Source organism: Sclerotinia sclerotiorum, genomic scaffold, assembly GCF_000146945.2.
Source record: "Sclerotinia sclerotiorum 1980 UF-70 scaffold_7 genomic scaffold, whole genome shotgun sequence".
NCBI classification, from domain to species: Eukaryota; Fungi; Ascomycota; class Leotiomycetes; order Helotiales; family Sclerotiniaceae; genus Sclerotinia; species Sclerotinia sclerotiorum.
Window position 1 is genome coordinate 787,588 of NW_001820829.1, and position 26,510 is coordinate 814,097.

At 42.9% G+C, this 26,510-nt stretch overlaps 10 protein-coding genes across 10 annotated transcripts; 4 read left to right on the forward strand and 6 right to left on the reverse strand.

The window, feature by feature from the left end:
* Positions 1-768: 768 nt before the first annotated feature.
* SS1G_05891 (predicted protein) lies at positions 769-1,171 on the reverse strand (the record flags this gene model as incomplete). Its single annotated transcript, XM_001592919.1, has 2 exons — positions 769-888; positions 956-1,171. 2 exons carry the CDS (start codon positions 1,169-1,171, stop codon positions 769-771), a joined length of 336 nt encoding a protein of 111 aa, XP_001592969.1.
* A 1,090-nt stretch (positions 1,172-2,261) lies between these two features.
* On the reverse strand, positions 2,262-2,847 carry SS1G_05892 (predicted protein; the record flags this gene model as incomplete). The annotated part of the gene is made up of 2 exons (XM_001592920.1): positions 2,262-2,400; positions 2,747-2,847. The coding sequence occupies 2 exons, from the start codon at positions 2,845-2,847 to the stop codon at positions 2,262-2,264; spliced, it is 240 nt and encodes a 79-aa protein (XP_001592970.1).
* A 1,886-nt stretch (positions 2,848-4,733) lies between these two features.
* On the reverse strand, positions 4,734-6,083 carry SS1G_05893 (hypothetical protein; the record flags this gene model as incomplete). The annotated part of the gene is made up of 2 exons (XM_001592921.1): positions 4,734-5,842; positions 5,897-6,083. 2 exons carry the CDS (start codon positions 6,081-6,083, stop codon positions 4,734-4,736), a joined length of 1,296 nt encoding a protein of 431 aa, XP_001592971.1.
* A 490-nt stretch (positions 6,084-6,573) lies between these two features.
* On the forward strand, positions 6,574-8,183 carry SS1G_05894 (hypothetical protein; the record flags this gene model as incomplete). Its single annotated transcript, XM_001592922.1, has 3 exons — positions 6,574-6,606; positions 6,665-7,174; positions 7,227-8,183. 3 exons carry the CDS (start codon positions 6,574-6,576, stop codon positions 8,181-8,183), a joined length of 1,500 nt encoding a protein of 499 aa, XP_001592972.1.
* Positions 8,184-9,048: 865 nt separating this feature from the next.
* On the reverse strand, positions 9,049-11,299 carry SS1G_05895 (hypothetical protein; the record flags this gene model as incomplete). Its single annotated transcript, XM_001592923.1, has 5 exons — positions 9,049-9,446; positions 9,497-9,805; positions 9,974-10,080; positions 10,665-10,701; positions 11,218-11,299. The coding sequence occupies 5 exons, from the start codon at positions 11,297-11,299 to the stop codon at positions 9,049-9,051; spliced, it is 933 nt and encodes a 310-aa protein (XP_001592973.1).
* A 651-nt stretch (positions 11,300-11,950) lies between these two features.
* Positions 11,951-12,061, reverse strand: SS1G_05896 (predicted protein; the record flags this gene model as incomplete). Its single annotated transcript, XM_001592924.1, has 1 exon — positions 11,951-12,061. One exon carries the CDS (start codon positions 12,059-12,061, stop codon positions 11,951-11,953), a length of 111 nt encoding a protein of 36 aa, XP_001592974.1.
* A 767-nt stretch (positions 12,062-12,828) lies between these two features.
* SS1G_05897 (hypothetical protein) lies at positions 12,829-13,993 on the forward strand (the record flags this gene model as incomplete). Its single annotated transcript, XM_001592925.1, has 4 exons — positions 12,829-12,960; positions 13,014-13,245; positions 13,294-13,459; positions 13,579-13,993. The coding sequence occupies 4 exons, from the start codon at positions 12,829-12,831 to the stop codon at positions 13,991-13,993; spliced, it is 945 nt and encodes a 314-aa protein (XP_001592975.1).
* Positions 13,994-14,741: 748 nt separating this feature from the next.
* SS1G_05898 (hypothetical protein) lies at positions 14,742-17,361 on the forward strand (the record flags this gene model as incomplete). The annotated part of the gene is made up of 3 exons (XM_001592926.1): positions 14,742-14,778; positions 14,916-16,627; positions 16,693-17,361. The coding sequence occupies 3 exons, from the start codon at positions 14,742-14,744 to the stop codon at positions 17,359-17,361; spliced, it is 2,418 nt and encodes an 805-aa protein (XP_001592976.1).
* Positions 17,362-18,551: 1,190 nt separating this feature from the next.
* SS1G_05899 (hypothetical protein) lies at positions 18,552-19,879 on the forward strand (the record flags this gene model as incomplete). Its single annotated transcript, XM_001592927.1, has 5 exons — positions 18,552-18,570; positions 18,675-18,737; positions 18,830-18,924; positions 18,984-19,683; positions 19,740-19,879. 5 exons carry the CDS (start codon positions 18,552-18,554, stop codon positions 19,877-19,879), a joined length of 1,017 nt encoding a protein of 338 aa, XP_001592977.1.
* A 1,704-nt stretch (positions 19,880-21,583) lies between these two features.
* Positions 21,584-25,672, reverse strand: SS1G_05900 (predicted protein; the record flags this gene model as incomplete). The annotated part of the gene is made up of 1 exon (XM_001592928.1): positions 21,584-25,672. One exon carries the CDS (start codon positions 25,670-25,672, stop codon positions 21,584-21,586), a length of 4,089 nt encoding a protein of 1,362 aa, XP_001592978.1.
* Positions 25,673-26,510: the final 838 nt, after the last annotated feature.

Sequence of the window (26,510 nt, forward strand, 5' to 3'; positions counted from 1 at the left end):
AAGTTTCTTGATAATATTACAAACTACAAAGTGTTCTCTGAGTAAGCAAGCTGTGGTAATTTGTAATGCGATATGATAAAAGTATTGAGAGATAAGGTTTTGAGAAATACATTACAGTATACATATGAGTTGAGAAGCTGGGAAGCGGGAACGCGATTGGAGGGATTGTGGGAGAAGAAGAGATGATGTGATGAAGGGGTGGAGCTAGAGCGGATAACCGAGACACGCAGGGATTAGTGATGGTTTATGTGGAGCGGATGGAGCGGATGGAGGGTTTATTGGCGCGGGTTGGTTACACAGCGTTAGGATGGGGGGCTGCTGTAGGCTCATTCTTTTTGGTGTTTCGATAGCGAGATGGGGTTTGTTTAAGGTTTTGTGAAAGGTGTTGGGAGATGGTTGTTGGGTTTATGGAGATTGTGCGGACATTCGAAAGGAGAGGAAAGGAAAGGGGGGGAAAGGGGAAGGGGAAGGGAGGCAGAGAATTTTGAGGAGGAAGTTGGGGGATTCCGGAAGGTTTCTTCGATTTTCGATTGTTTGACTTAGCAATCATCAAGGGTTAAAAGTATGAGTAGGTCTGCCCATAATTGGCAGTACTCAATTAAGGTGATGGTTATTATTCTACTTCGCCATCCAGCAGCATTTGCATTCTGCACAGCACCCTTTTTCCTATCCGAGGAGGTCGTTAATATATTTCACACAAGTCGAGACCCATGATCTAGACTCAAGGTCTAGATGGAGAAACCTTTGAGGGAATTGTCTTTGAAACCTTCATAGAAACTGCATCGAGCCAATGATCATGGAAGTCGCGTGCCTTTTCATTTTGGGCGCCATGACTGCAAATGGGCGACGGTCTGTTCCACAATTTCTTTCTTCGCATTGACGAACAGGCTCAATTCAGTCATTGCATTCCTCAATCTTCGTAGCTTTCAATAGCTTTTTAACTTTTGATACACACTGCCTGTCCGGTGTGATTATCTATCCACGGAGCAAAAGCATTATGTTTCGAGTCTAGAAGTGGCTGAGCTGCGAAGCGATAGATAGACGCATGAGTATTTGGATAAAAGGCCGAAACTTTGATTTTGTACTCGAACATTCTCTTATCTTTTAACTCAGTCATAAAAGTGGCTGGAAAGCTGGAGGCATGCCATACAAGCCTGCAAACAATCGCCATATTTCTTCATCACGGCTTCGCCGTACGTTTTAGCTTTATTTTCGTTTCACATCTGTTCAGACTTCCTCCTCTATTTGGTTTTGCTGCGTTTCATTGCTTAGGTGTAGCTCATAGCTCATAGCTCATACCACTTCTTGCTAGTTTGACAGAGTGGCAACATATTCTAGGTATATATCATATAATCGAGCAACTACATGATATCCGTGTACGCAAGTAAACACATTCCTTTCACACTCGAACCATCTTTAGCCATATGCATCACACCTAAAAGTTTGCTCTTCTCGGAATATTGCGCCGCCATGCATTAATATATAAAATTTTACAAACATCTACTTCGGCAAATGAGCTGCTGCCCTTATTGGCAAGTTTGCATGCAGGGTTAGAACGGCTAGGTAAATTTTGGAGAAGTTTTGATGATACTGGATTGGAGTCAAAAAGACCTCAGGAAGCGTTATGGCTGCTTTTTTTTTCGTAGAGATCTCTCTAGGGATGTGCCGTAGATAGTGACTGGCATGCTAAATATATCACCTGCGGCTTGGCTGGACATTTAAGCTACAAGAAAGGAGCTGTTGCAACTTATCTGATTAGTGTACTGAATATTTGATGGTTATGCTCAGTTTCCTATACTTGAGATCTAGGCGCTGAATGTCTCGGAGTAGTCTTCCAATAGGGTGGAAAAACAGTCTACATTAGTATGTATTAATCTTGAAGGCTTCTTGGAATCAGGCGATGATACGCAGTGAAAACTCTAAATCACTTGTCCATACGCAGCTTTTCTTGTCATCTTCTCCAGGAGGGAATCGATATACACATTTTACTAGTAGTCGGTTCTAGATGATCTGGAGCCGTCAATGAATCAAATAATTCATTGTCTTTATATCCGAAGCCTTGAAAAAAGTTTCACGCTATATTCCCTTTATTAAAGTTTCCCTAAAAGTATCGATTCATGGCCACTCCAACAGTAAATCTACGAACTATGTCCGCGCATGGAGGCTATTCGCATGAACATGAAAATTGCACAGAGTTTCCTGCTAGGCATCGCCCCCTCCATAGGCCATGTATCCGCTTCAGCAAAACCTGCACCAAACTCTTACTGCCAAGTTGCTGGAAAAAAACCCCATCCCTGTGCACCCAAAAGAGCTTGCTGCAGCTGCTTGGGACGACCGAGAAAATAGCTGAAGACTGGATTCTGCATAACTCTCGTTCCCCTAGTAGCCAGGTCACAGAATCTATAGATTGACCGGTCGCCCCATTGTTGGGCTCTAATGCAGCTCCGTGTACCAAAATATCAGCTGACCCATTGCCGTGTTTTGTAGAGTTTCGGACCCGAGTAAATTGCTCATATTAACGTACATTGGCCGAATTATATATGAGGATAGGCGTTAGTCGTTCAGTTGCAGCATATCCCTCGAATTAAGTAAAGGAATGCTCGGCTTCTGTATCAAGGAATATTTGATGTCCTTTCATGGTTGTGTCCTAGACAGGAGGAGCTGAGAAGTAGATTTCTCACCTTGAGTTAAGTAGGTGATTGATGCTAAGATCGTAGAATCTGGTATGATACTAGCAGTTACTTACTTTCCCACTCGAACATAAGCATTATTCCTTTTACCAAAAGTATATAAACCGGCCATATGCATCGGAACATTCACAATCATAATAACGACAAAGTCCGCCATTTCATCAATCTCCAAAATAGCAATACCGCAATATTCAATTCATAATCGACAATTCATTAATTAATTCATTCCCCACAGTCAACTCAAATCCACAAGTCCGGAATTCTCAAACGTTCTCAAAGGCTAGAAACTTTAGAAGATTCTTAGTTCGAGATCTTGGACACGTGCATCTACTAGATGCGATAGTAAAAGTCCCGACATAAGACGGACGCTCTTGGGGCTTATGCAGCCTTATATGACAACATGGTAAGATCTTACGTTCTTGGCTTTCCCCACATTTGTTGATATCGATGATGGTAATAGAGATGTATCTATAGCTAGGGGAATGCGGGGGTATTTGAAAGAGGATATTTTTATTTGCTTGAGGGTTTTAAAAGTGTGGAATCTGTAGGTATAACGTAAAGGATATAAGTTATTTTTGCTAGATTTACTGTCTATTTCTAAGATTATGTCATGGAAAATTGAGTAGCTGAAAGTATACTTTGCTACTAGTTATTCGCTAGTAGATTAGCTTGCTTAGGGGCATATCTGGTGTAGACGGGTAATGGATATAACTACTGGGCGATCGACTTGATATTCAGTGTATAACAGTATTAGATACTTCCAGGAAGCTTTAGGAGATAGATAGTATATTTGGGGAGAAATTCAAAGGGGGGATGACCTTAAATTAATGCCACGCAGAGCAAATGACAAATAATTGAATATTTCATATTGATGAATAAATATACAGGAATCTTTCTTGTTCCGTTTTATAAAATATCTAGACCGTTGTATCTAAGAGTCTCCTATGTCCTTCTATCAACTAGAAGTCTTTCAGGGAAAACTCTAGGCCACTGGGTCTGCCATGCGCTCGACCAGCAGATCTTACCACCTTTTCTAATACTTGAAATATGAGGTACGTGGCAACCACCCAAAATGAATCCAAAAATGGAACGAACAGCAAACACACATGTTAAAAACTGCCTTGCCCAAGATACACAACCACGCAACAAATAGCCGTGGGATTCTGCCAATGGTGCAGCATCATAATGTGTAATTCTCCCATGATAATCAATCCAGCTTCATTCCCAGCCTCCAAATTTCCCCATAAACTTCGAATTTCTAATATATGAATACTATTCCCATTAAAAAGATCCTCTAACTTTGACATTAACTCCGTCGCTCTTTTTAACCCACAACTTTCAAAGAGATTTCTCACAGCTAATAAATTCCCAACGTGTACCCCTCTTTCAATAACTCTTTATACCATGATGCTTTTGCTAAGACATCATTAAATTGGTTACAGAATACCATGTCTGAAGTTTGGAATGGAGCATTGAGTGCAAGATATCCGTGGAGACATCGTACACACGCGGACAGACGAACATTTCTTCCTCTTGGCTAGGGGAGCTCGAAGCTTGGCGGTGTCAGTCATAACGAATTGAACTTGATTTATGCTACGAATCAAATTTTCAAGGTATTAGGATGTGCTTCTTGTTACAGAAAGAAAAACAAAATGAGCCCGTATCACGGTTGATCATTGTTACTGACATCACCCGCGAAGACGGAGGAGGTGTGGTCTGATGCGTGGGGCGCATCAGGACAAGGGGAAGATATAAAAGCCGAATATAAATTGGATGTTCGGATATAGGACGACAACCCAAATCACAAGATTCGTAATCACGTATCCACTTGGAGAACACGACAAATACTTGGTGGGAAGCTCGATTACCATAAAACCATTCAGCACGTAAGCTGCTCTAGCTGCGTGACACCCGTCATAAAAGAACTCCACCAATGTGTATCCCACCAAGTTTTCCCATAACCGCCTAGAAGCTCATATACTCCATCCATACCTTCAATTAACCATTTTGCTCGGAAATTGATCATTAAACAGTTGCGTCATCTCATGAACTTTCTTTCATATTCCCGCAGGTAGAGCAAGTCCACCATTGATTTTCCATTTTAGTACTGCACCATTGACAAGTCCACATTTGTGGTTGTTGTGGAGCAGGCTTTGCAACGGCTTTCCTCTCGATATTCCGACTAACCTGCTTCGTGATACCTTCCGGCCTCTCGCTAGTGCAGGCATCACAGCACAAGAAGTTGATTGGATTGTGAAGCGTACATATAGGGCATGACCATCCCGTCAAGACAGGTGCTGAGTATACTGGCCCTTGTGCAGGCTCGTTTTTAGGAGCTTTTGTCCTCACAGACGGCTTTGACTCGTTCAAACTTTTGGAGACCAGGGGGCTGACATGGTTCAAAGGTTGTCTAGGTATCCCAAATCCAACAGAGGTCGAACCCGAAGTTGAGCGCTGTCTACGTGAAGGTTGTTCAGACAAAGATTTAGGCTTTTTATCCGATGCGCGTCCCCCGATATTATCATTGCCATTTCCTGCTGAATTCTGGGCGGAGGAAGGAACATTAAGATCCCCGTTCTCCCTTTTCTGATCTTCTTGAACGAGCTCCCACATGGCTTGAGCGATTTCTGCCTCATTAGCCGCATCTTTCTCTGCTAGTGTTTTGAATCCGTTACTCGTAGCTTCATCGGCCATATCTTTAATCTCGATTGGATTCATCCTGCTCTCTCCACAACCCTTGAGGACTTTGTTTCGACGTTCGATCGCATCAACGATTACCTTTCGAATATCGCTGCCGTATGGTACTGGCCGACCTCCTAGTTTCTGATCGAACCCTACCAAGGATTTCTGCCTTTTCTCCGCAGCTATGCGAGCAAGACGTCTAGCTTCGTGCCGTGGTACTCTTCGTCCACCCAAGCTCCTCCCTTCTGACAAGAAACCCTCTCCAGTATATCCTTTATTTGTCAAACCTTCATGTTCCTTCCGGAGTTGATCCCATAGAGCATGAAATTGCTGATTGTGAGGTCCGATTTCGTTGTGGCATAATTCGTGAAGCATTGTATCCACGACCTCTTCCATCGGCAGAAATTGATTCTGATCTCCCGGATATCTCAACCGTAGACATATTTTTTGCCCATTGTTTACGTTAAGACCTAGCCTAAAAGTTAGATATAACCGCTATGGATTTTAAGAGCGAATTGGAATACCTAGTAGATTTTGTTGATCTGGGTAGAATTCAGTCAAAGTACCTACACGCCAATGACGTGCTCTCATGATAGGTTTGACCAAAGACGCAATCTTCTTAAGAGAATGAAGAGCTTCAGCTTCCCGTTTTTTCCCTTTCAAATGTGAGTATGCCAAAATAAGTGCATCGTGTTCGGTATTAGCAGACATTCTCAAGTATTAGATAGCAAAAGAAAAATAAAGGATCAAGTTGAATATTGCAATCGTGGGTTCGGAATGTGTGGTATTGATCGTATTGAACTGCTCAGAACTGTTCCAGGTTGCTAGTGAATGGTTTATCGTTGCACAAACGCAACCAAATGGGTCTATAAATTAGTAAAAGGTCAACCTTTTCGTAATGTAATAGAAGGTTCAACAGTGGTCATTTGCCATGCCGTGAATTGTAATCAAGGAGGCAAATACAAGGCTGACGCGCCAACGTACTTGTCCACGTTGAATTTTAGATGCGGGCACTTAACATAAGCGGCATTAGCGGCCGCAATCCAGCTTAACTTGGCGATAAGATAAGGCAGACGAGGCTGATGAAATCGACCCGAGCTTCTTTCCCCACACTTCAAGCAAGTTTCCGTGCTAGATAGATATCAAACATCAGCAAGACCTCTTAAAGTAAGTCCCACATTTCATCAGGAAGCTATTCAAAATGTCTGCGGACGATCAAGTATTCTTGGATATTGTATGTACTCTGTCTACTCGAAGCTTTTTAGCATCTACTGATAATTATATGTTGGTAGCTATCTTCCGTACCGAACGATATTAAGAAGTATAGCAACGATGTTGCGGATTATATTGAAAGACATATTGAAAAAGTAGCTGCATCAATAAGAGTATCTCTTGCCTCTGCAGAATGGATCCCTCCATCTGCGCGTCCCAGGCCACCGCCGCCAACTCGCACTTTTGCGGCACCTCAATCAGTATACATCCGAATTGAGCAATGGGTATCAAAGAACAAGCTTCTTACTGGAGCTATTGTGATAGTAGTCGGTGGAATAACGTACCATGTTATCAGGAAGAGGTCAAACTACCGTAAGAAGCGGAGAGCCAAGCGTGCCGTGACTGGCGCTAGACAAGAAGTTGTGGTGCTTGCAGGATCTCCGTCAGAACCAATTACTAGGTCGATTTCCTTGGATTTGGAGCGTAGGGGCTTCATTGTCTATGTCGTATGCAATACGATAGAGGACGAAGTTCTAGTGCAGAATGAATCTAGGCAGGATATCAAGCCTCTAATGATCGATATTGTTGATGTGAGTTTGGAACAATAGTCTCGTGAGATATGTAAAACTAATCTCGTTGTAGCCGTCAAGTGCTTCCGCCGCAATCGATAGATTTGCAGCACATCTACGAGCACCACATTCCCCTTTTCAAGGTGGCAAAACGCATCATCTAATATTCCGATCTCTTATTCTCATCCCTTCACTTACTTATCCCTCTTCCCCCATCGCCACCCTATCCGCATCAACACTATCTGACCTCCTCAATACTCGTCTTTTGAATCCCATCCTTACCCTTCAAAACTTTCTTCCTCTCCTCACGCAGTTGCCATTTCATGGATCATGCAGCAGCGACAATGTTCCAAAGCCTTCCATTCTCGTCCTCACCCCCAACATTATACCCTCCCTGTCCCCCGCATTCCACGCACCCGAGTCGTCCACCACATCTTTCCTCAAGACCTTCACCCAAATCCTCACATCTGAGCTCTCTCCGCTATCTATCCCCGTGACCAACCTACAACTTGGAACTTTCGATTTCTCCTTCTTTGGACCTAAGAATCAACTCCAATCATACCGGGGCCGCTCTCCTCCCGCCAACTCAAATTGGGACCCAACGTCCCGACACGTATATTCACGAAATTATGCCGCCATCAATTGTTCAAACGTGGGGATAGCAATGGGATGTGGATCAATAGGTGGAGGCCACGGGAAAGGAAGCAGTCTCCGAGAACTAAACAACGCAGTCTTTGACGCTATGGAAAGGAAAAAGGGCGGCATCATCAGAGTTGGCATGGGAAGTAGCGTATATGGATTTATTGGAGCATGGGTACCTCGCGGATTGGTAGCGTGGATGATGGGAGTAAGAAAGTTCAAAGCGGAAAGCGCAGAAGACGATTCTCATGCGTATGTCCCGGGAAGTTCAAGTTCGAGTACATCTAGTTCTGAGGGTAAAGCTTTCACGCCTGAGAGTAGTGAGACGAGTGGGGGGACTGGGTTAGCGGGAAGCGAATATATTTCGATTAATGATATGGGCAGTAATTAGGACATAGGGGTCTGGGCCTTGGAATGCTATATAGGGGGTGCTACGTGTGAGGTGCCTTTTTGCTTTTGGTATAAATATGGCGTTTCGGGAAATTTTGATAAGGACTGACGCAGGGAGGCATAGGAGGGTAACTCAGCTCATGAATATAGTCAAGCTATGTGTAGTTATTACACAACAATGATATCAATTTGAATTCATCCTTAATAGGATCTAGGAAGAGTATCGAGGAGATCTATGCTTGGCCGTGACTACTTTGGAAATAGTTTGCATTGCGCTATTGACATACCCAAATCTGATGCGAGTTAGGCCTGAAACCCCAAAACCCACATCGCCATATTCTAGGCCACCGCCGTTCTTGTGCCTGGGGGCATTATTATGTTCTAGACCCATGATTCTTTTGATGGCTGAAAGACTTTCTCCCAACGTAGAATCACAAATGATGGGAAAAGAACTGATAAACAACATGGTGCCACCAACAGTTTTCCGTGTATTTGCTTGGACTCATCTAACTTTATTGGTCAAAGCTATTTAGACCCTTGTCAAAAGGTGGCTGGAATATGTCCAAGTCCCAGGTCTTGTCTCAGCCTTGTTGTGATGAAGACGGCTTGCTTGCATAATTTGCGGGACGGGCTGCCTCGTATGATAGACCCGTTTTCTTAAGATTCTGTTAATATTGATGTGGCACTTAGGGTGGCGTGACTCCAATGGGTCGTGAAGTGAAGATGAAGGAACTTATGGAACCCACAATTTGCACTTTGACAATATTGCGTCTTAGTGGGAGGTAGCCGTATTCCATGCATGTGTACTCCATCATCAGGGTTCCCCTCATCAAATGCATAAAATTTTGAATATTGGTTTCGCATTCTCAATGTCCGCGTCCTCGTTGGCCCCTTTCTCCTCCACCACCCCTTCCGCGAAAGCCAAAACCACCTCTCCATCTCTGTCTCGGCCGCCCTTCTGGGAATCCTCTTTCCCTATCCGCCTCTCTCTCAGCGTTCTCTCTAATTCTCGCTTGTTCTTCGGCAACCTCTTCCGGGTCTCTCTCAACCTTGATAGTTGGCTTCGGTAAGTCAGAAGGCCATCTTGGATGTGCCTTTTTACATTTTGATCCATCGGGACAAAATCCTGCTAGGTAGAATTCGCAGATAGCCTTGCGGATATGCTTTTTAGAGCACCTGGGACCAAGTGGGCAAAACCCTTTATCGTAATGGGGGCAGTTTCCAACCTTAGAGGCAGGATCGACATGTAGATATAGACATTCATCTGGACTCGTTAGTGGAGCTCTTAAAGCATTAGACGGTTCGTAAACGTACCTCCATTAGAACAATAGCCGTTCTTCACAAAAAAGTTACATTCCGGCATCTTCCTTAGGTTGAACTCATGAAGAAACTCGCAGGTTTCACCCTTCTTACAAAGGCCTCTCAGCCAATGTTTGCATACCATGTTGTTGAAGTTCCATGTATTATTGGGATTGGTGGCATGCTTATCAGGGCAATTACTACCGAGAGGGCAGTGTCCTTGAAGATATGCTTTACACGTAGGCCGATCCGGAGAAATACCCATGCGGAAGTTATTAAACAAAAAGGGCGTGAATGAAAACTTGTACACTGGCGCTTTGTGTTCTAGAATCTGGTGAGCTGCTGAAGCTGAAGCCTGTGCTGCGAAGGCACTGGGTTTCTGGTGTAGTATTTCAGCCATGTTCGGTGTTGTCTGAGTTAATCAAGAATTGGCGTAGTCAATGTTGTTTGAACTATTTCACAAGGCGAACTGCCGGAGGGAGCAGAGCATACGGTCATGTAGGTACTTGTGAATGTAGCGAAGCTCGATGTAAGTGTCGAGCCGTTTTGTGAGACGGGTTAAATGTGCCTTGTCTTTTACGTGGAGAATGGAGCGTGTACTATAATTTTGAAAACGAGCTTTGTATCAGATAGATCAATACCCGGAGCTTTAACTTGAGTGTGGTTGTACAGAGATTGATTAATTAAAAGTGTTTTGGATGTCGCCCAAAGGATTGAATTCTTGACAGCCTCGCGTATTAGTAATCAGATTCAAAAGGGCATTATCACCAATAGGGCTAGTGCAAAGCCAATCATAAGCAGTACTAACTTTTAGGTACAGACATCACTGCGTCTACTCCGGAAAGCTGTCAACCTGCACAACCAACCTGCACAACCTGCAGAACTTGAGTTTTGCGAGGTGGATTTGCAGCTAGATCAGGCATGGCATTCTGCCCTGCTTGTTGTCGGCCGAAGGGACAGGGTAATTGTAGGTACATTTACCCCATTATCGATTCATCAAATCCCTAGTCCAGCTGTTTACCTGCACCGACAGTACATCAATTTGATGCCGGTTGTTGAGATTTCAGTGGATATATTTTACCTAAAAATCCTTGTCTCTGTGATGCATCATTGCACAGTACGGAGTACATACATACGGAGTTGTACTCACTCCACCATTTATCTTCAGCAAGTAGGTACCTACTCACGGTTCTCGAAGTGAAGTGGATCAACAAATAGGACTATTTGATCCGCTATCCTCTAGTGTCAGATTACAATAACGAGCACAGCGTTCAAGATGGTGAGGACACAGGGTGATGAGAACACAAGATGGAGAGAGTGCAAGATGATCATGAAACATCCCCCTGAGTATTGGTGTATTGTGCTATTCCTACCGGTGCCTGTTTATTCTGATCTACAATGAATATATACATCGCTACCACTTACAGAACTCGGCTAGATATATCTCGGAAATGCATGTCACTCGGTTCCTCATGCACGTCAGTGAAATCCCTAGTGAAGTTGGCTTTCAATGTTTCGGCATCCTTCACGGACGGGTAGAAAGCTATGGCCGTTGATCATTTTTTTACCGATCCGATCCACCATGCCATGCTTGTCGGTATAATATTTTTCGCACCAAGCTACATTTCTATCACTTTTTTATATTAGACCTGTAAAGCAGTTCCAAGTATGTATTTCTCAAAATGAACACAGACATGAGTGGAAAGTAACAGAATACCCGTGATACTTATACTTACGCTTAGCATATTTTCCATTTTCTGGAATACTTGCCACTTGCCAGTTGTCCTTAGCAAACAAAAAGATCCACAAAATGATCATGAAGCTTTAGATATCTCTCACGGTGCTGATGGAAAGCAGGGATACGGTTAGTAGCAATTTATGACGGTGAATACAAAAGATTGGTTACCAATGCCTGAAGGTGCATTTGGCCCTGCAGAGTTGTAGGTAGTAAGTAGGCTGGTGACAGTAACAGCTAACTTGGGGTCGATATCATGGTGCATGCAGGACGATGAACGAGTCAGAACATGAACTTTGCACGTTGATCTTGGTAATTGGAACCTTCAAAACCCACACTCCCTTGGTAACATCATACCGGTGTCCATATAACATACGGAGGGAGTATCACTTGATTCTTAACTTCTTCATTTGGCCCCTCTAGTTTCTAGGGTTTTAGCCGATGAGCACTGCATTAGATTGCTGTAACGTAGTGGATGCGAGATGAGAATAATGGATGAAATGCTAAAACTAATGTTAATGCAACAAAGAAAGCTGCATCGAAGCAAAGGGGAAAAAATCCAAATACGGTATTTTCGGTCTGTCTGGTCAATAACGTGGCAAACGGAATATCACATTCGCATTGATAACGATACTCGGAAGGATATTGGCTAATTAGCGCACGCTTCCTTCACACCCAAACTTTCTCCTCTTTCATGAAAAGCAGCTACACTTAGCTCGCCGAATAATGTTCCATCACTCTTCCGATGCTCCTACGTCGTTACCGCATTCCATTTCTCTCACTCGAGGTAAATCCTCTGATTTTAATTCGATCTGTTTTACAAAACGCCACATACACAACCACATATTGGCATTGGTTTGATGTGTTGCGGATCTACCTTCGGCACACTAGCCTATAGATACCTATATGAGTGTATATATGACATTCATAGCTGTCTCTTTATGTATCAAAGGAAAGGGATTACTTAGCCATTACCTTCGCGGCATCACAACTCATTCATCTCACTCTAACTTGGTTAATCGTTGTCCGTGGCTCGGATCTTCCCTCATTAGTCGTCTCGTTGATGACTTTGATTCCAGGTGTAACTGGGAACTTCCTTACATACTTATCATCCCCACACAACTATTTCTTCATCGATCCACTGTCACAAGCTCCCGCAATTCAGCTATATGCTAGTCGGCTGGTTGATTTCTCAGTGAATATGTATAATTGATCTTCCCCTCCGTCATTTCCCCATGCATATGTACCGCCAGAGTACCACCCTTTTTGAATATCCATCTTCAAAAGTTGTTCTCAAGTCTTGCTGGTGATCCCTCTGTGCTGAAGTACATATATTAACGCTTTTCTTGGCCAAAAGACGTGCTTCCAAGTTCTCAGCTAGCTTTCTCCTCCTCCAAATCAGTCACTCATCAACTTTTTCTCTTCTTTTATTTCTTCTTTACCGTGGAGGAAAGGGGCTCCTGGCAGTTCTTCATTCACTAATATTCATTCTTCCTCGTCTTCTAAGATGTCACATCCATACGGAGCTCCTCCTATACCATGGAGCTCGAGACCGCGAGTAGACAATCGCAGACCCTCTCAGCCATCAATCGCAGCGAGTATTTCTAACATCATGTACAAAAACGCCGTGTACTATCCCAACTATCGGGTCTATCGTGGCGAGACACCTGCGTCGTTGAACTTCAGTTGTATCAGCCATGTTTTCTATGCTTTTGCTCATGTCGGCCCGGATGGTGGAGTTTTTGTGAGTTTCCCCCTTCTCTGAGCAAGGCTTCAAATTGTTGCTAACTAGAAAAGCTGAGTGATGATTGGGCAGATATGCAAATGCCCGTTGATGGTGCCACCGGCTGCCTAGGATCATTTATGCGTTTAAAACAACAGCATGAGCATCTCCAGCTCGTTATCTCAATAGGTGGTGGCGCAGCTAGCCAAAATTTTGCACATGTCGCTGCTTCAGCTGCCACAAGAGACCATTTCGGAAAGTCGGTCCGAGGTCTGGTTGACGCAACAGGTTTTAATGGTATCGATAGTAAGTTTTTTCCCCTATGGCAGATGATACTCATACTGACGAGCTTAGTCGATTGGGAACATCCTTCAGATCCCGAACAAGGTCGGAATTTTCTCGCCCTTCTTGCTGCTATCCGGCTTCATTTGCCTGATGAACGATATTTGCTGACAGCTGCTTTGCCTGCCGGCCGATGGGCTTTGCAAAACATCGATCTCTACAAAGCTCAAGATTATCTGTAAGGACAATTGTTGATTACACAACCCCCAAAATTGAAACTTTAACCCCTTGGTTATCCACTCCCTAATCGCATCAGTCTATTATAGTCTAGTAGTACTGACCATTCTTTTGCTTTAGAGATCTAATCAATCTTATGGCTTACGACTTTTCTGGTTCATGGTCACACAAGTCAGGACACCACGCTCAGCTTTACCCGGGAAACTTGCAGGATGCAGCAAACGGAAGTGCTGCTGTCGATTATGTTATATCGACTGGGTTTCCGGCTTCAAAGATACTACTTGGTGTTCCAGTGTACGGGAGGTCCTTTTTGAACTCTAGAGGACCAGGACACCCATATCATGGTTGTGGCGGCGAAGAAGGAACATTCGAGTACAAGTTATTGCCAAGGCCTGGAACTCAAGAGGTGGTGGATACTGCCACCGTTTCAGCTTCCTGCTATGGGGGCGATGGAGGATGGGTCTCTTACGACAACCCACAGACTGTTAAGATGAAGGCTGAATATTGCAGGCAAAGGCGTCTTGGAGTGGGTTAGCTCTCTCCTGTCAGTCATAGGTGTTTGCTGATTAAATTTAGGGTCTATTTTACTGGACAGGGACAGCAGATGCATCAGGTCCGAGAAGCTTGATATCATCTGGTTTTAAAGCTCTGCATGACGCATGAGCTGTGATATAGAGCTTATACGAGGCATTGAAAGTGCTAATTTGATGGCTGGGGAGAGTAAGACATTTGAAGCTATATCGAGAAGGCCGGATCTGGAAAACGTGATTTTTCAGGTGGCCTAACATGTTTTCAAAATTGGGAAGTGCTGGCTCTCCCGTTCTCTTTCTTGGGTTTATTATGATTTATGATGAAATGACAAAGGAAATAGCATTGGGTGGTTGGTCTGAAAATACTCGCGGGGGGGTTAGACAAGTATACTCAAAATGAGTAGCTACATCAGCTCAATGTATAATAAGGCGATTTCAAAATTCATACTTAGATACATGTGTTTTAGAGACCAGAATTATCAATAGTCTCTAAAATTAATCCTGCTTCTTGGATGGAAAGTTTTAGTTTAGTTTAGTAAATATCTAAGTAATTGTTGTCGTGCTATTGTGGCTGACGAGGCTGACGGAGTCTGGGGATGCACACATAGGTTATGCATAGGTAGACTGGAGATTATTAACACATTTCTACAACTACACATCAATAATTTTTTAGTTTATCCACACATGCATTGTCATTAGTGTATTGAGTACTGTTCTCAATACTTTAATTTATCTCATATCATTCATTGCAGCATGAATGGCGCATCGATACCTTCATCACTGGATGCATGTAAGTCCCCAAACCTCACTTCCACCATAGTCAAAATCCCCACTGATCTCACACCCCCGCAGCCGATTATGACCCTATCGACCATTTAAACACGATATTTTCCCATCCTTCGACTCTGGGCTCTATAAATCAGACAGCCGTTGCACTGCAGGCTCATCAAGATGAGCTCTCAAGTAATATCGCCGATCTCGTGGCCACCCAAGCATACAATGACGATTCCTCACTCAAACGTATGCAAGCCGCAAAGTCGGAACTTGCAGACCTCTTTAAGAAGATCGAATCTGTGCGGACGCGGGCTATACAGACGGAGCAAACAATCACCTCAATGACCGCAGATATTAAGAGGCTGGATGGCACAAAGAAGAACTTAACCCTGAGCATGACAGCTCTAAAAAGATTACAGATGCTTACGACTGCTTATGAACAGCTAAGAGGTCTAGCAAAAACAAGACAATACCGAGAATGCGCAAGCTTGCTACAGGCTGTGCTGCAGCTTATGAAGCATTTCAATAGTTACAGGAGCATAGACCAGATTGCTACCTTGAGTAGGGGCGTCTCGGAGTTACAGAGAGAGTTACTAGAACAAGTCTGCGAGGATTTTGAGATGGCATTTGCCAAAGGGGAGGTGGGAAGTAAGAAAGCAGTGCTAGCAGAGTCATGTCTGGTGATGGATGCATTGGGGGATAATGCTCGAGCAAGATTGGTGACGTGGTATGTCAACACACAATTGAGGGAGTATAGGCAGGTTTTCAGGGGAAACGACGAAGCAGGGAGCTTGGATAATATCGGCAGAAGGTACAGTTGGTTCAGGAGAATGCTGAAGACATTCGAAGATGAACACGCCGGAATATTTCCTGCTGGATGGAGAGTTAATGAGGTCCTGGCAAATGCATTTTGCGAAGGCACCAGAGATGATTTCAAGGGAATCTTAGAGAGGAGCATGCGACGAACAGATGGAATTAAAATTGACGTCAATTTGCTCTTGAGTTGTCTTCAGGAGACTATGGATTTCGAGCAAAGTCTTGAGAAGAGATTCGCTACAGAGACAAGAGCAAGTATCGATACTCTTAGCTCTGTTGAAGACAAACCCCTGACATTTCATGGGTCTATTTCCGAAGCTTTCGAACCATATCTCAGTCTTTGGGTTGAGTCACAAGACAAACAACTCGCCGCGATGATACCCAAATATCGTATCCAACCCATGTTAGCGGCTGATGAAGAATTCTCCCCACAGGCTGTGATACCGTCATCTATTGAGCTCTTTCATTTTTACAAGACATCCTTGGCTCAATGCGCCAAATTATCAACTAGTGAACGACTTCTTGACTTCTCAAAGATCCTAGCTAAATATCTCGATCAATATGCTCAGCAAGTCCTATTATTTTTCTTACAAGGAGCAGGAGGACCCAGCCTTGAAAATACTATCCTTGTTCTCAACACGGCAGATTATTGGCATGCTAATACTCAGCAATTGGAAGATAATCTGAAAAAAAGAATAGACAGTGAATTGGCAACAAAAGTGGACTTGTCATCACAATCTGATGCGTTTATGGGCGTTGCAAGCGCAGCAGTTTTATCATTGGTAAATCGAGTAGAGGTTGATTGCGAAGGATCATGGCGTGAGATGAAGAATACGAATTGGAGCAAAATGGAAAGTGTAGGGGATCAGAGCAGTTATGTTGCAGAGTTGTTGAAACATGTCAATGATCGAGCAGGGGAAATATTACCTTTGGTAGGGAAGCAGCAATATGCGCGCGCGTTTTGTGATAAAGTTGTTGAACACTTGGCCAATACGTATATCGCAAACATCGTTCAGTGTCGACCTGTGTCCGAGGTAGGCGCCGAACAGGTATGTATAAATCTTCAAGTGCATGGTATTCACTTCTAGTTCATATTTACTAACGTCCTCTTCAGATGTTGCTAGACAAATATGTCTTAACTAAAGGATTGACAACTTTGCTCACTCATTCTCCTACCCCCTCCTCAGCCACTGCAAATACTGCATTTCAAAAACGTGTGAATAATATAATGACTCGTCTGGACCCGCTCCTTAAAACGCTACAAGTCCGTCCGTCACCGCCAGAAGGGCTGGTTCAAGCATACCTCATTCACATTGGAGATCGTAGTGATACGAACTTTCGGAAGATTCTAGAATTGAAAGGTGTTAGAAAGCAAGATCAAACTGCATTGGTTGAAATGTTTGGTATGCATAGAGATGGCAAGGCTAATGAGCAACTTGTACAAAATTCACCTCTTCTCACGCCACTTATGAATGTTGCGGGACTTGGAAGCACAGGTCTAGGGATTGGAACACCTAGCGGCATGCCAGGTTTACAGACACGATTTGACCCCGGTGGTTTTGGAGAAAAGCTATTTAGTGCGGCCAGGGATAGTATAGGAACTGGAGGTGTCGGCGACAGAGGGATCAGTCCTCTGGGAGAGGATGCAAAGGCTACCGTGGAAGGAAATTTGAAGAGTATTGGAAAGTTCTTCAGGAGAGATATGACTGGGTTTGGTGGGATGAATATAGGGGGAAGGTTTGGGGCTAAAAGAGACGGTAGTGTAGATGATTATACCAAGTAGTAGATAGGAAAGTGATGGATTGGATTTATAATATAATCAGTCAGTCCTATGATGTCAATATATCCTCGCATGCTGAAATGGATAAATGTGTTCACTCGGAACTCGGGTCCCGAGAGAAGTATGGATAACTCTTGTCGCTCAGGAGGCCAGAGAATGATCTTGCCAAATGAAACAGAAGAGATGGGTAGGCTAAGGAGAGAGAGCGCGGCAGACCTATTATACTATTATACTTTTCCGACGAAATGCGGTATGGTAATTAGGGCTCAAGCAGTAACTCTGCATTTGTTGATATCAAATGGTTATGATGAGGCAGTTTGGTGGTGTTTAGGGGACATTTTACGATGAGAGTAACAGTCAAGGTATTTGGTATCTATGTAGTAGTATTTCTGAACATCGAAAAGTGCCCTTTGAATGGGTTACAGTCGGGATTATATCGGATGGTTTCGTAGGGATTCGTTTGAATTCGCATGAAATGTAAGTCTTAGATGCTGTTGATATTACCAGGTGGGTAATACCATCCGGTGAATCTTCTAGATACAAGTATATTTGTCACATGGAGAACTGAAATGTGTTATCTAATCTGATCGGATCTGAATTATCTCAAATAAAACCTTGCAAAATAATATCAAATGATAAATACAAATCGTCTAGGCCTAATTTGTAGATCAATACGTATTTATTAGTAGGTCAACATTAACAAGGTGATTATTGAGATTCTGCTTACTGATGGCAGGCAAGAAACAAAGACGGTAGACGGTCCAGATTCCTTGAGACTCTGTGCATCACGAAATTTTGGCGGGGAACCAAGGAACATTGTTTGAAATCAAATCTTTCGAATTTCTCTCTATGAAGTGAATGAAATAAATAAATAATTAAGAAAGTCCACACGCAACACACCACGATACATTACTTTTTTTTATTTTCAAGAATTTTAAATCGGATTCTGGGCGCATAGATTTTAGATCGGTTTTTAGGTACCTTTCTTCACATATTAGAAGTATCCGTTACAGTCAAAAATACAAAAAGAGGGGCTCCCGTCTTAAATCGACAAACTGTTTTCTTCAGCTCTCAAACGTACCTTAAGGGCAAGTGGTTCGGGTGTTTCGATTGCGGCGGCGGCGTGTTTTCAACAGAAAAATACCGTCAAGGGAAATAGTGCGAGTTTGCTTGGAAGAAATATAGAGAGAAGGATGCATAGTAAGGTTGTTAGTGAGTATTCCTCTTCTTTTATGGTGGGGTGAACTAGGACTGGTGATGGATGGGAATTGAAGAAAGAAACGTGTCTGCGAATACGTACTGACTTCATGGAATAGTTATTGGCTCAGGCCCGGCGGCTCACACTGCTGCCGTATATCTTGCGCGTGCGGAATTAAAACGTGAGTCCATATTCTGGGGATAGGAAATCGAGAGTGGGTGGAGGGGTTGGCTGACATCCATTGTGTAGCTGTACTCTATGAAGGTTTCTTAGCAAATGGAATTGCTGCCGGTGGACAATTGACTACTACCACCGATGTAGAGAATTTCCCTGGTTTCCCTAAAGGAATCGGTGGACAAGAACTTATGGTAATTTTACCTCGTTTCCAGACATTGGCAGAGCTATAGCTAAAGAATTTTGTGAAAAGGATAATATGCGCGCACAATCCGAACGATTCGGTACTCAAATCATCACCGAAACAGTTGCAAAAGTTGATCTCTCCAAACGTCCTTTCAAATACTGGACCGAATGGGATGACAAGACAGAACACACAGCAGATTCCATCATCATCGCTACGGGTGCATCAGCTCGCAGACTCGGTCTTCCAGGTGAGGAGAAATACTGGCAAAATGGTATCTCTGCTTGCGCAGTCTGCGATGGAGCCGTGCCAATTTTCAGAAATAAGCCCTTGGTAGTTATTGGTGGTGGAGATAGTGCTGCGGAGGAAGCTATGTTCCTTACGAAATACGGATCTCATGTTACGGTTTTGGTCCGAAAAGATCATTTACGTGCATCGAAAACGATGGCTAAGAGATTACTTGCCAACAAGAAAGTTACTGTTAAATTCAACACGGTTGGAGGCGAAATTACTGGTAATGATAAGGGATTGATGACGCATATGGTTTTTAAGAACGTCGTTACTGGAGAGGAAGAGAAAGCAGAAGCCAATGGATTATTCTATGCCGTAGGACATGATCCAGCTACTGCATTGTTCAAAGAGCAAATCGACACTGATTCCGAGGGATATATTGTAACCAAGCCCGGAACGAGTTACACAAATGTGGAGGGAGTTTTTGCCGCAGGTGATGTTCAGGATAAGAGATACAGACAGGCTATTACTAGTGCCGGTACGTTACACATCTTTATCTTTGAATCTGTAAATAGAAACTAATCATGCCAATAGGGTCTGGATGTATAGCAGCTTTGGAGGCAGAAAAATTCCTCGCTGAGCAAGAGGATGGGGAAAATGATTTGGAGAAGACGGATGCTGAAAAGGGTAGCAATGTTGTTGTTCCTGAGTATAGATCTAACCCTTTGCTTTAAGGTTTTTCTTTGTCATTGGTCATTTTAGATGTTTTTACATAGCATTTAGAGAGATAGGTTGGATTCCTTGCGTGCATGCATGGATATCCTTATAGTTAGTCATTATAAGATTACCTCTATATAAAGAAGAAAGAGAATAAATAAATAGATATAGTAACCCTTTTTTTTTTTTTTTCAACTAGTGTTCTCTTTCCTTCTTGTCTGTTCTGCCCTATTGTTTTCATAGACTACTGAGAGGATTGTGGCTTGGATATATATATACACATGTATCTATCTATTTTTCAAGCAGACAAGCAGACAGGTAGATAGGTAGATTATAGAAAGTATTTCTATCAATCTCACCCACTCAATCTGATCTGATCTATTTTGATATGGTTAATCACTACAAATAAATATGAACAAAAAAGTCCAACGCTAGACTAGAGTCATTCCTGGGCGCAATGTTAATTGCACATATATATATACATACATACACACACTTCCTTAGCGAATTTTTCGATCATATTACTGTAAGATTACCCTTTTTCCCAAATCAGACTTTGCGAGTGCGGGAAGACCCTTTCTCAAAAAATTTATATAATAAGGGTTTATGTATAGGTTTTGGGGTTTGGGGGGGGGGAAGGGGGAGAGGTTACTCTTACTCTTACTCCAACGCAGAAAATGAGTAGCCAAACTCCTCAATTTTAAATCCTAGATATAGTTTTCTGGGATGGATAATTCGATGTAAGGTTTTAATAATATATGGAATTGGTAATTTACTATCAATGTATGTATCTTAAGCTAGATTAACGTTAAGCGAATATGGATATGAAGTATATTCGTAAGTTCACCTAACTTCTTTGATGTGATAATTAATATTTAACTTAAATTAATTAGGTACGTACTAGGTAGTCTATTCCTATTCTTATCCACTTGATTCATGAAGCCATGGTATTTTCACATTGGTTTGGTTTGGTTTGGTTTGATTATATGCGCTGTTGAGCATGATTTTTGCTGAGTTGGGGTGTAAGTTACTTCTTTCTTTATGATATTAAGTACAGAATTCGAATTATGCGTAAATATATATATATTAGTAGAACTATTTTCAATTTCTGCATTTAGATGAGAAAACTGGAATTGGGGGGTGATGATTTGCTAGGTAAGATTTGGTAATTCGGTGTTATGTTCGTCTTTTTCGTGGAGCGCGTATTCAAAGGTCAACTCACTTGTTGGGATTGTCTCGGGAATGAAGTAGGGATAAGAGGGGGGATTTTGGAAGAGCTGGGGAAGTTGAGAAGGTAAAGTATGGTGTTTGGAAGGTATAGGGTGGATGGTTAGTGGTTCCTAGTGGAAGATAGTGAGGGTTAGGAAGACTAGACCCGAGAAGAGAGTAGAAGCAGCGATGAGAAGAAAATAGGAGGAGTTTAGAGAGGAAACAAAGGAGTTCTATTCAGTCGAAGGTTTGAAGATCAGATCATATAGGATTGTATTGAGTTTGAAAGGTCTTGAAAATCGAGAGTAGTACGCTAAAGAAGTGAGGTATTTGCTTAAAAACAATCAAGCGAAATAAGAAAGGGGATCGGTCCTTCTATTAGTACGTCCAAGATCCCCATCTAAAAAGCCTCGAATATCCAAGTACCCCGCCAATTCTAAGCCACGTAAAATGCAGACCCCCCATTAAAAAACATACTTAGGCAACTCCACCCCCGATCAACCCTCTCATTCCTAAAGACTCACATGCGGAGGCACCGGCCAAAACTTCCCATACTCATGATACCCACCATCATCCGACCTCAGAAGAAACGCATCATTCCGATTATGATTCACTCCATTCGTATAAATCAAATTGTTAAACCACCCCTTACACAAATCCCTTAGTCGATATCTGCAGCTCTCGCATAAAGTTAATGGACAGCCGTCGCAGAGGAAAATTGATTGTGCCGGACACACCATGCAGAATTTGGAGATGGGTCCGTGAGGTTTACCGTTCATGTGGATGCTGTGGTTGTGGGTCTGTATGGAGTTTGGAGGTGTGGATGTGAGGGGTTGTAGGGGGTGAGTGGTGGAGGACGTGGTCTTCCTGCTGGATTGGTCCCAGGAAAATTCCGTGTTGTCGACTATAGAGTCTATGTCTGTGTTCATGCTCGGATTTGCTCCCCAATTCATATCCGGATGCATAACCGCTGTAGATATCCCACCAGGATTCGTACCGCTTGCCTTCAAACATTGAGCCACGATAGAGTTAATATCATTCAAAGTAACACTACCATCCATCAAATCCGCACCAACATCAAAAGTAAATCCATTAATATTCAACCCAGTGCTCAAATCCCCAGATCCGTTCATCTGGCTCGGATCTTGCAGTCCGCGACTATAGCCCAACTGCCACTGTCCATCTGTATTCAACGCAACGATATGACTAAACTCATCATGACAACCATGAGTAATTATCTGCAACTTTTTCATCTTGCAGTTTTCGCATATCTTCGTCTTGCTCATGTCGATTTGTCGATGATCGCATCCGCGACACATGAGATTGTGCATGAAGGGATTGATTAAGATATTATCGATTGGAGAGAATATTTCCTGGGGGTCACCAAAAACATTGGATTCCTCAGACATGGGTGTATAGCGATCGTAGCTAGTGGAACTAGCAGACGCAGATAGTCGAGATCCGTTCATTGACGAGCTACTGCTGGATGACCGAGTTGATTTTTTAGCCGATGGACCAGAACCAGCTGGATCCTTAGCTGGTCTCTTCCTCCTCCCGTTTTCCTTCTTATCCATCTTTTCAAGAACAGCAGCACGAATAATATGTTTCCCAGCTTTCTGACATTCCCTACACCAATCATACCCAGCAGGACCCCATATTTCAACGAAATCATGGCTGTATGGACCAATTCCATATGCATTTGGCTTGCCAGAACAAAAGTCGCATTCAAAGTTCTCTCCGATAGTCAGCAGGTTAATAGCTAATGGCTTTCCTTCTACATCAATAGCTTTCTTCACACGAGGCTCCATGGCTAGATACTCCCAGAGTGGGGCATGTGGTTTTCCATCAAAGGGCATAGGACTGTTCAGATCATAATCTTGAAGTGAAGTACTAATTCCATTAGCAACTTGTAAGCGACGAAGATGTCCGGTGGACCGTGTAGTGAGAGGTTGATGGTTTTCAAATAAATTGAGACGCTGGCGTAACATATTGTTCCAACCGGGACCTGCAGATAAGCATGGTGGAGTGGGAGCGGGCATTGTGTTTTCCTGGTTTGAGCATTCACTTGCTTGATTTTGAAGTGCTGTCTGAGTCATCATATTTTGAACTTGACCATGATACTTCTGCTGCATTTGCACATTTTGTTGACCTCCTGCATTAAAATTATACTGAAATTGTAGGCCCGATTGAAGAGCAGCCGGGTTCTGGCTATGCATACTCATGTCCATATTTAAATTCACATCTCCCTGAGAGCTAAAACTTTGACCCGGTTGGAAGTAGCCTGGAATACTACCTGATACGGCAGGATTTGGAGGAATTGGAACACGCGAGGTCGGCCATACGCCACGAGGCGTAGGCTGATGAAAACTTGGCGGGTGTAGAGGATTGGGTGATGTAAGAAGAGGAGTATTTGGCTGACTACGAGGAGGGTCGCGATGAAAACTTGCTGGGTGCAAAGGATGCGGGGATACCTCTTCGAAGGAAATATTAGGAGCTGCTAGTACTACGGAATTCGACCTTGTTGATCTAGCTGGAGTACTTGCTGGTGATGCCGCACGGGTAGAATTAATGACTAATTGATTAGGTGTAGCGGATCTGCGTGAATCGACATCTAATCGAGTAGGAGGATTGGTCAAATTTAATGATGGCGAGCTCAGCTGACCAAGTTTCGAAATTGAGTTGCTTGGAGTGTGTCCATAGACAGGAGTGCCGTCCCGACGTATAGCTGGTCGAGGAGAAGGCATTTGCAAAGCTTGTATATCTAGTCCAACCTCAGTTGCAATAGTATCGCTCCTCATATTTGGCACAAAAGACATGTTATATCCACCTGGTACACTTGAAATGTTTCGCTGGTTACTACTAGTGAATGATGGTGCATTTGGATAACCACCAGCGTTTGCCGAGGGTACTTGATTTGACGACCCAGGCATGTTTGTCCCCGAATCTGCTTGAATTATTGGTGAAGCTTCGACAGCACTTGCTAATGAATTTCCTTGTGCTGATAATCCATTCACATCTGTTGCTGACCACACACCTTTTGTGGAACCAGTTTTCCGCGGCGATACTCGAAAAGGATCTGTAGGTGATGTATAGCACTCTCGACTGATACGACAACCACTCATGTTTGTTATATTTTCTTGACCACTAGATTGAAATCTATGTGTGCCTTTTTGCAGGTCAACACCGAGAGAAGCGTCAGCCATATTTTGATCTTCTGATAATATTTCCTCAGCTTGGTTGCCACTATTGTTCATAATCTGCTGAGTTGTAGGTTGGTTCAAATATTGTATCGATGGTTGAAAACCAGAATCCATTTGAGATACAGGAGAAAGATTCTGTGTGGTTATATTCATTCTTGAAGATTTCATTATGCCACTTTGATTTCCAGAGTTCATAAGATTTGCCTCTGTCGTAGAATTACTCATAGATCGCGTCGATCTTTCAGATTCAGAACCCATATGGTATCCATTATGAGATAGATTTCGGGAACCTTGTCCCATTTCCGTACTCATCGAAGATGATTGAGTAGATTCATGACCACCTGTATTCCTTGCATAAGTTGAATCGCCAGGTATAGAATTCTGCAAAGTTGCCATCATCTCAGCAAAATTAGCATCGAAATCTGGATCTATATCCATAGTCACAGAAGGTCCAAAAAATGGATTTTTACCAACAGTCACTGTAGTAGATCCACCCAAAAGTATCGAACTTCCTTGACTTTCAGCGTTTGCCTTCTCCACAGTTTCAAGCATGTGCTTATAGGCGTTTGCGGAATTCGATAAAGTCATGTCAACATGGCTGTCGTTCGACAACATTCCACTGTTTTCTAGGCTTGTATTGCGCCGATGTACTCGATCTGGAATGCTCAGAGTAAAAGGGCTGGAAGTTGGGTGATTTGCTTTGACAGCAGCTTTCCATTGTTGTTTATCTGCATCAGTGTTTGTAGGAAATTCTGAATTAGTTGTAGGCAAGGCTTCTCTCGCAGGCGCCGATGGATATTGTGCAAATGGTACTTTCTTTTCCCCCCTTTTGATGGAGTAGTTGACAGACGTGTCAAAGTTGGACTTGGTTGGATTCGAGACCGAAATTGTTTGTGCGGCAATAGCAACAGTTGGGCTTTTTGGTGGTAAACTAGAAGCTTCTCTAAGCAAGTTGGCTCCAAATTTGTTCCAGTCATCAACAGATGGATTGATCCTTCGTGTAGCTGCTGGTAGCTCACCGGCTACAATCATTGCTATACTTGATAGGACGCGACGTGGTGTAGTAGTGGCCCCAAATAGAGGTGGGTTTGCAGACGGAGGTAAAGAAGATATACCTCCAAGTGCGCGGTTTGAATAATTCACTATTTCTCGCGACTGTTCAAGCGATGGAAGCTTGGATTGAGGAGTTGGTGACTTTGGAGAATGTCGACCTTCAATGTTTGAAGATGAATTAATTGGTGGTATGCGAACCAACTTTCTGGTCGAGCATCCAAGAACCAATTGCGAAGGCGAAGTCAATGAGGCTGTTCCTAAACCTCGTGATGATATGTTCCCAATATTGGATGCAGAGAATGAATTAACCTTATTGCGTTTTCGACGTGGAACCCCATCTGAAGCCATATTTTGTGGGTTGTAGAATTGGGACGAATGAAGTTGTGACAGTCGTCGTTGTTTACCTAACTAATTTGAGAAAATATTGTCCTCTCTAGCATGGATTGAAACTCGGCTCGAGAGTCCAATAGAAGAGTATCATCTCATCTTGTTTTAAGGAGTGTCCAAATTCTAAGACTGAAAGAAACATTTTGTCATTGTCCAATAGCAACTAAGAGATTCACAGTTATTCTAGCTTGGGAATAGAAGTACTCATTCATGGTTTTTTTTACCTAGAAGACTAAGGCTTGAATTGTCTTCTAGATTCTTCCATATATATCATGTTATACTTGGGATCATCTTGAATAGCTACTAGCTACGAAACTATGGTACTGAAGGGAGTGATATAAATTCATAATATCTTGAAATTGAGACCCCAAAAGAATCAATCACACATGGATGATAATGCAAATCTACACATCTACCATTAAAAAAAGCCAGACCAAAATTCACAGAAAAGAACCACAAAACTCTCTATCATATTCCAGAAAGACCTCTAGCACAACTCAACCACTTTCTTTAGTATCCAAGTCTATTATCTCCTTACACTACATAGCATTGCAATATTACAAATCCCTTCCCCTTCCCCTCCCCCTTCCTTCCATCCACACCCATAACTATCCATCTCTATCAACATAATACATACATCCACAACACCGGCATCACTCTCCCTATCATTCTCAAAATCAATAAATCTTCTACACAAAAACCCTCAAAAATCACAAAAACATCCATTCCCATCTAAAACCAAACAACAAACAACAACAACCCTCAACCTCCACACAAGGAACCTCCAAACCAGCCATCC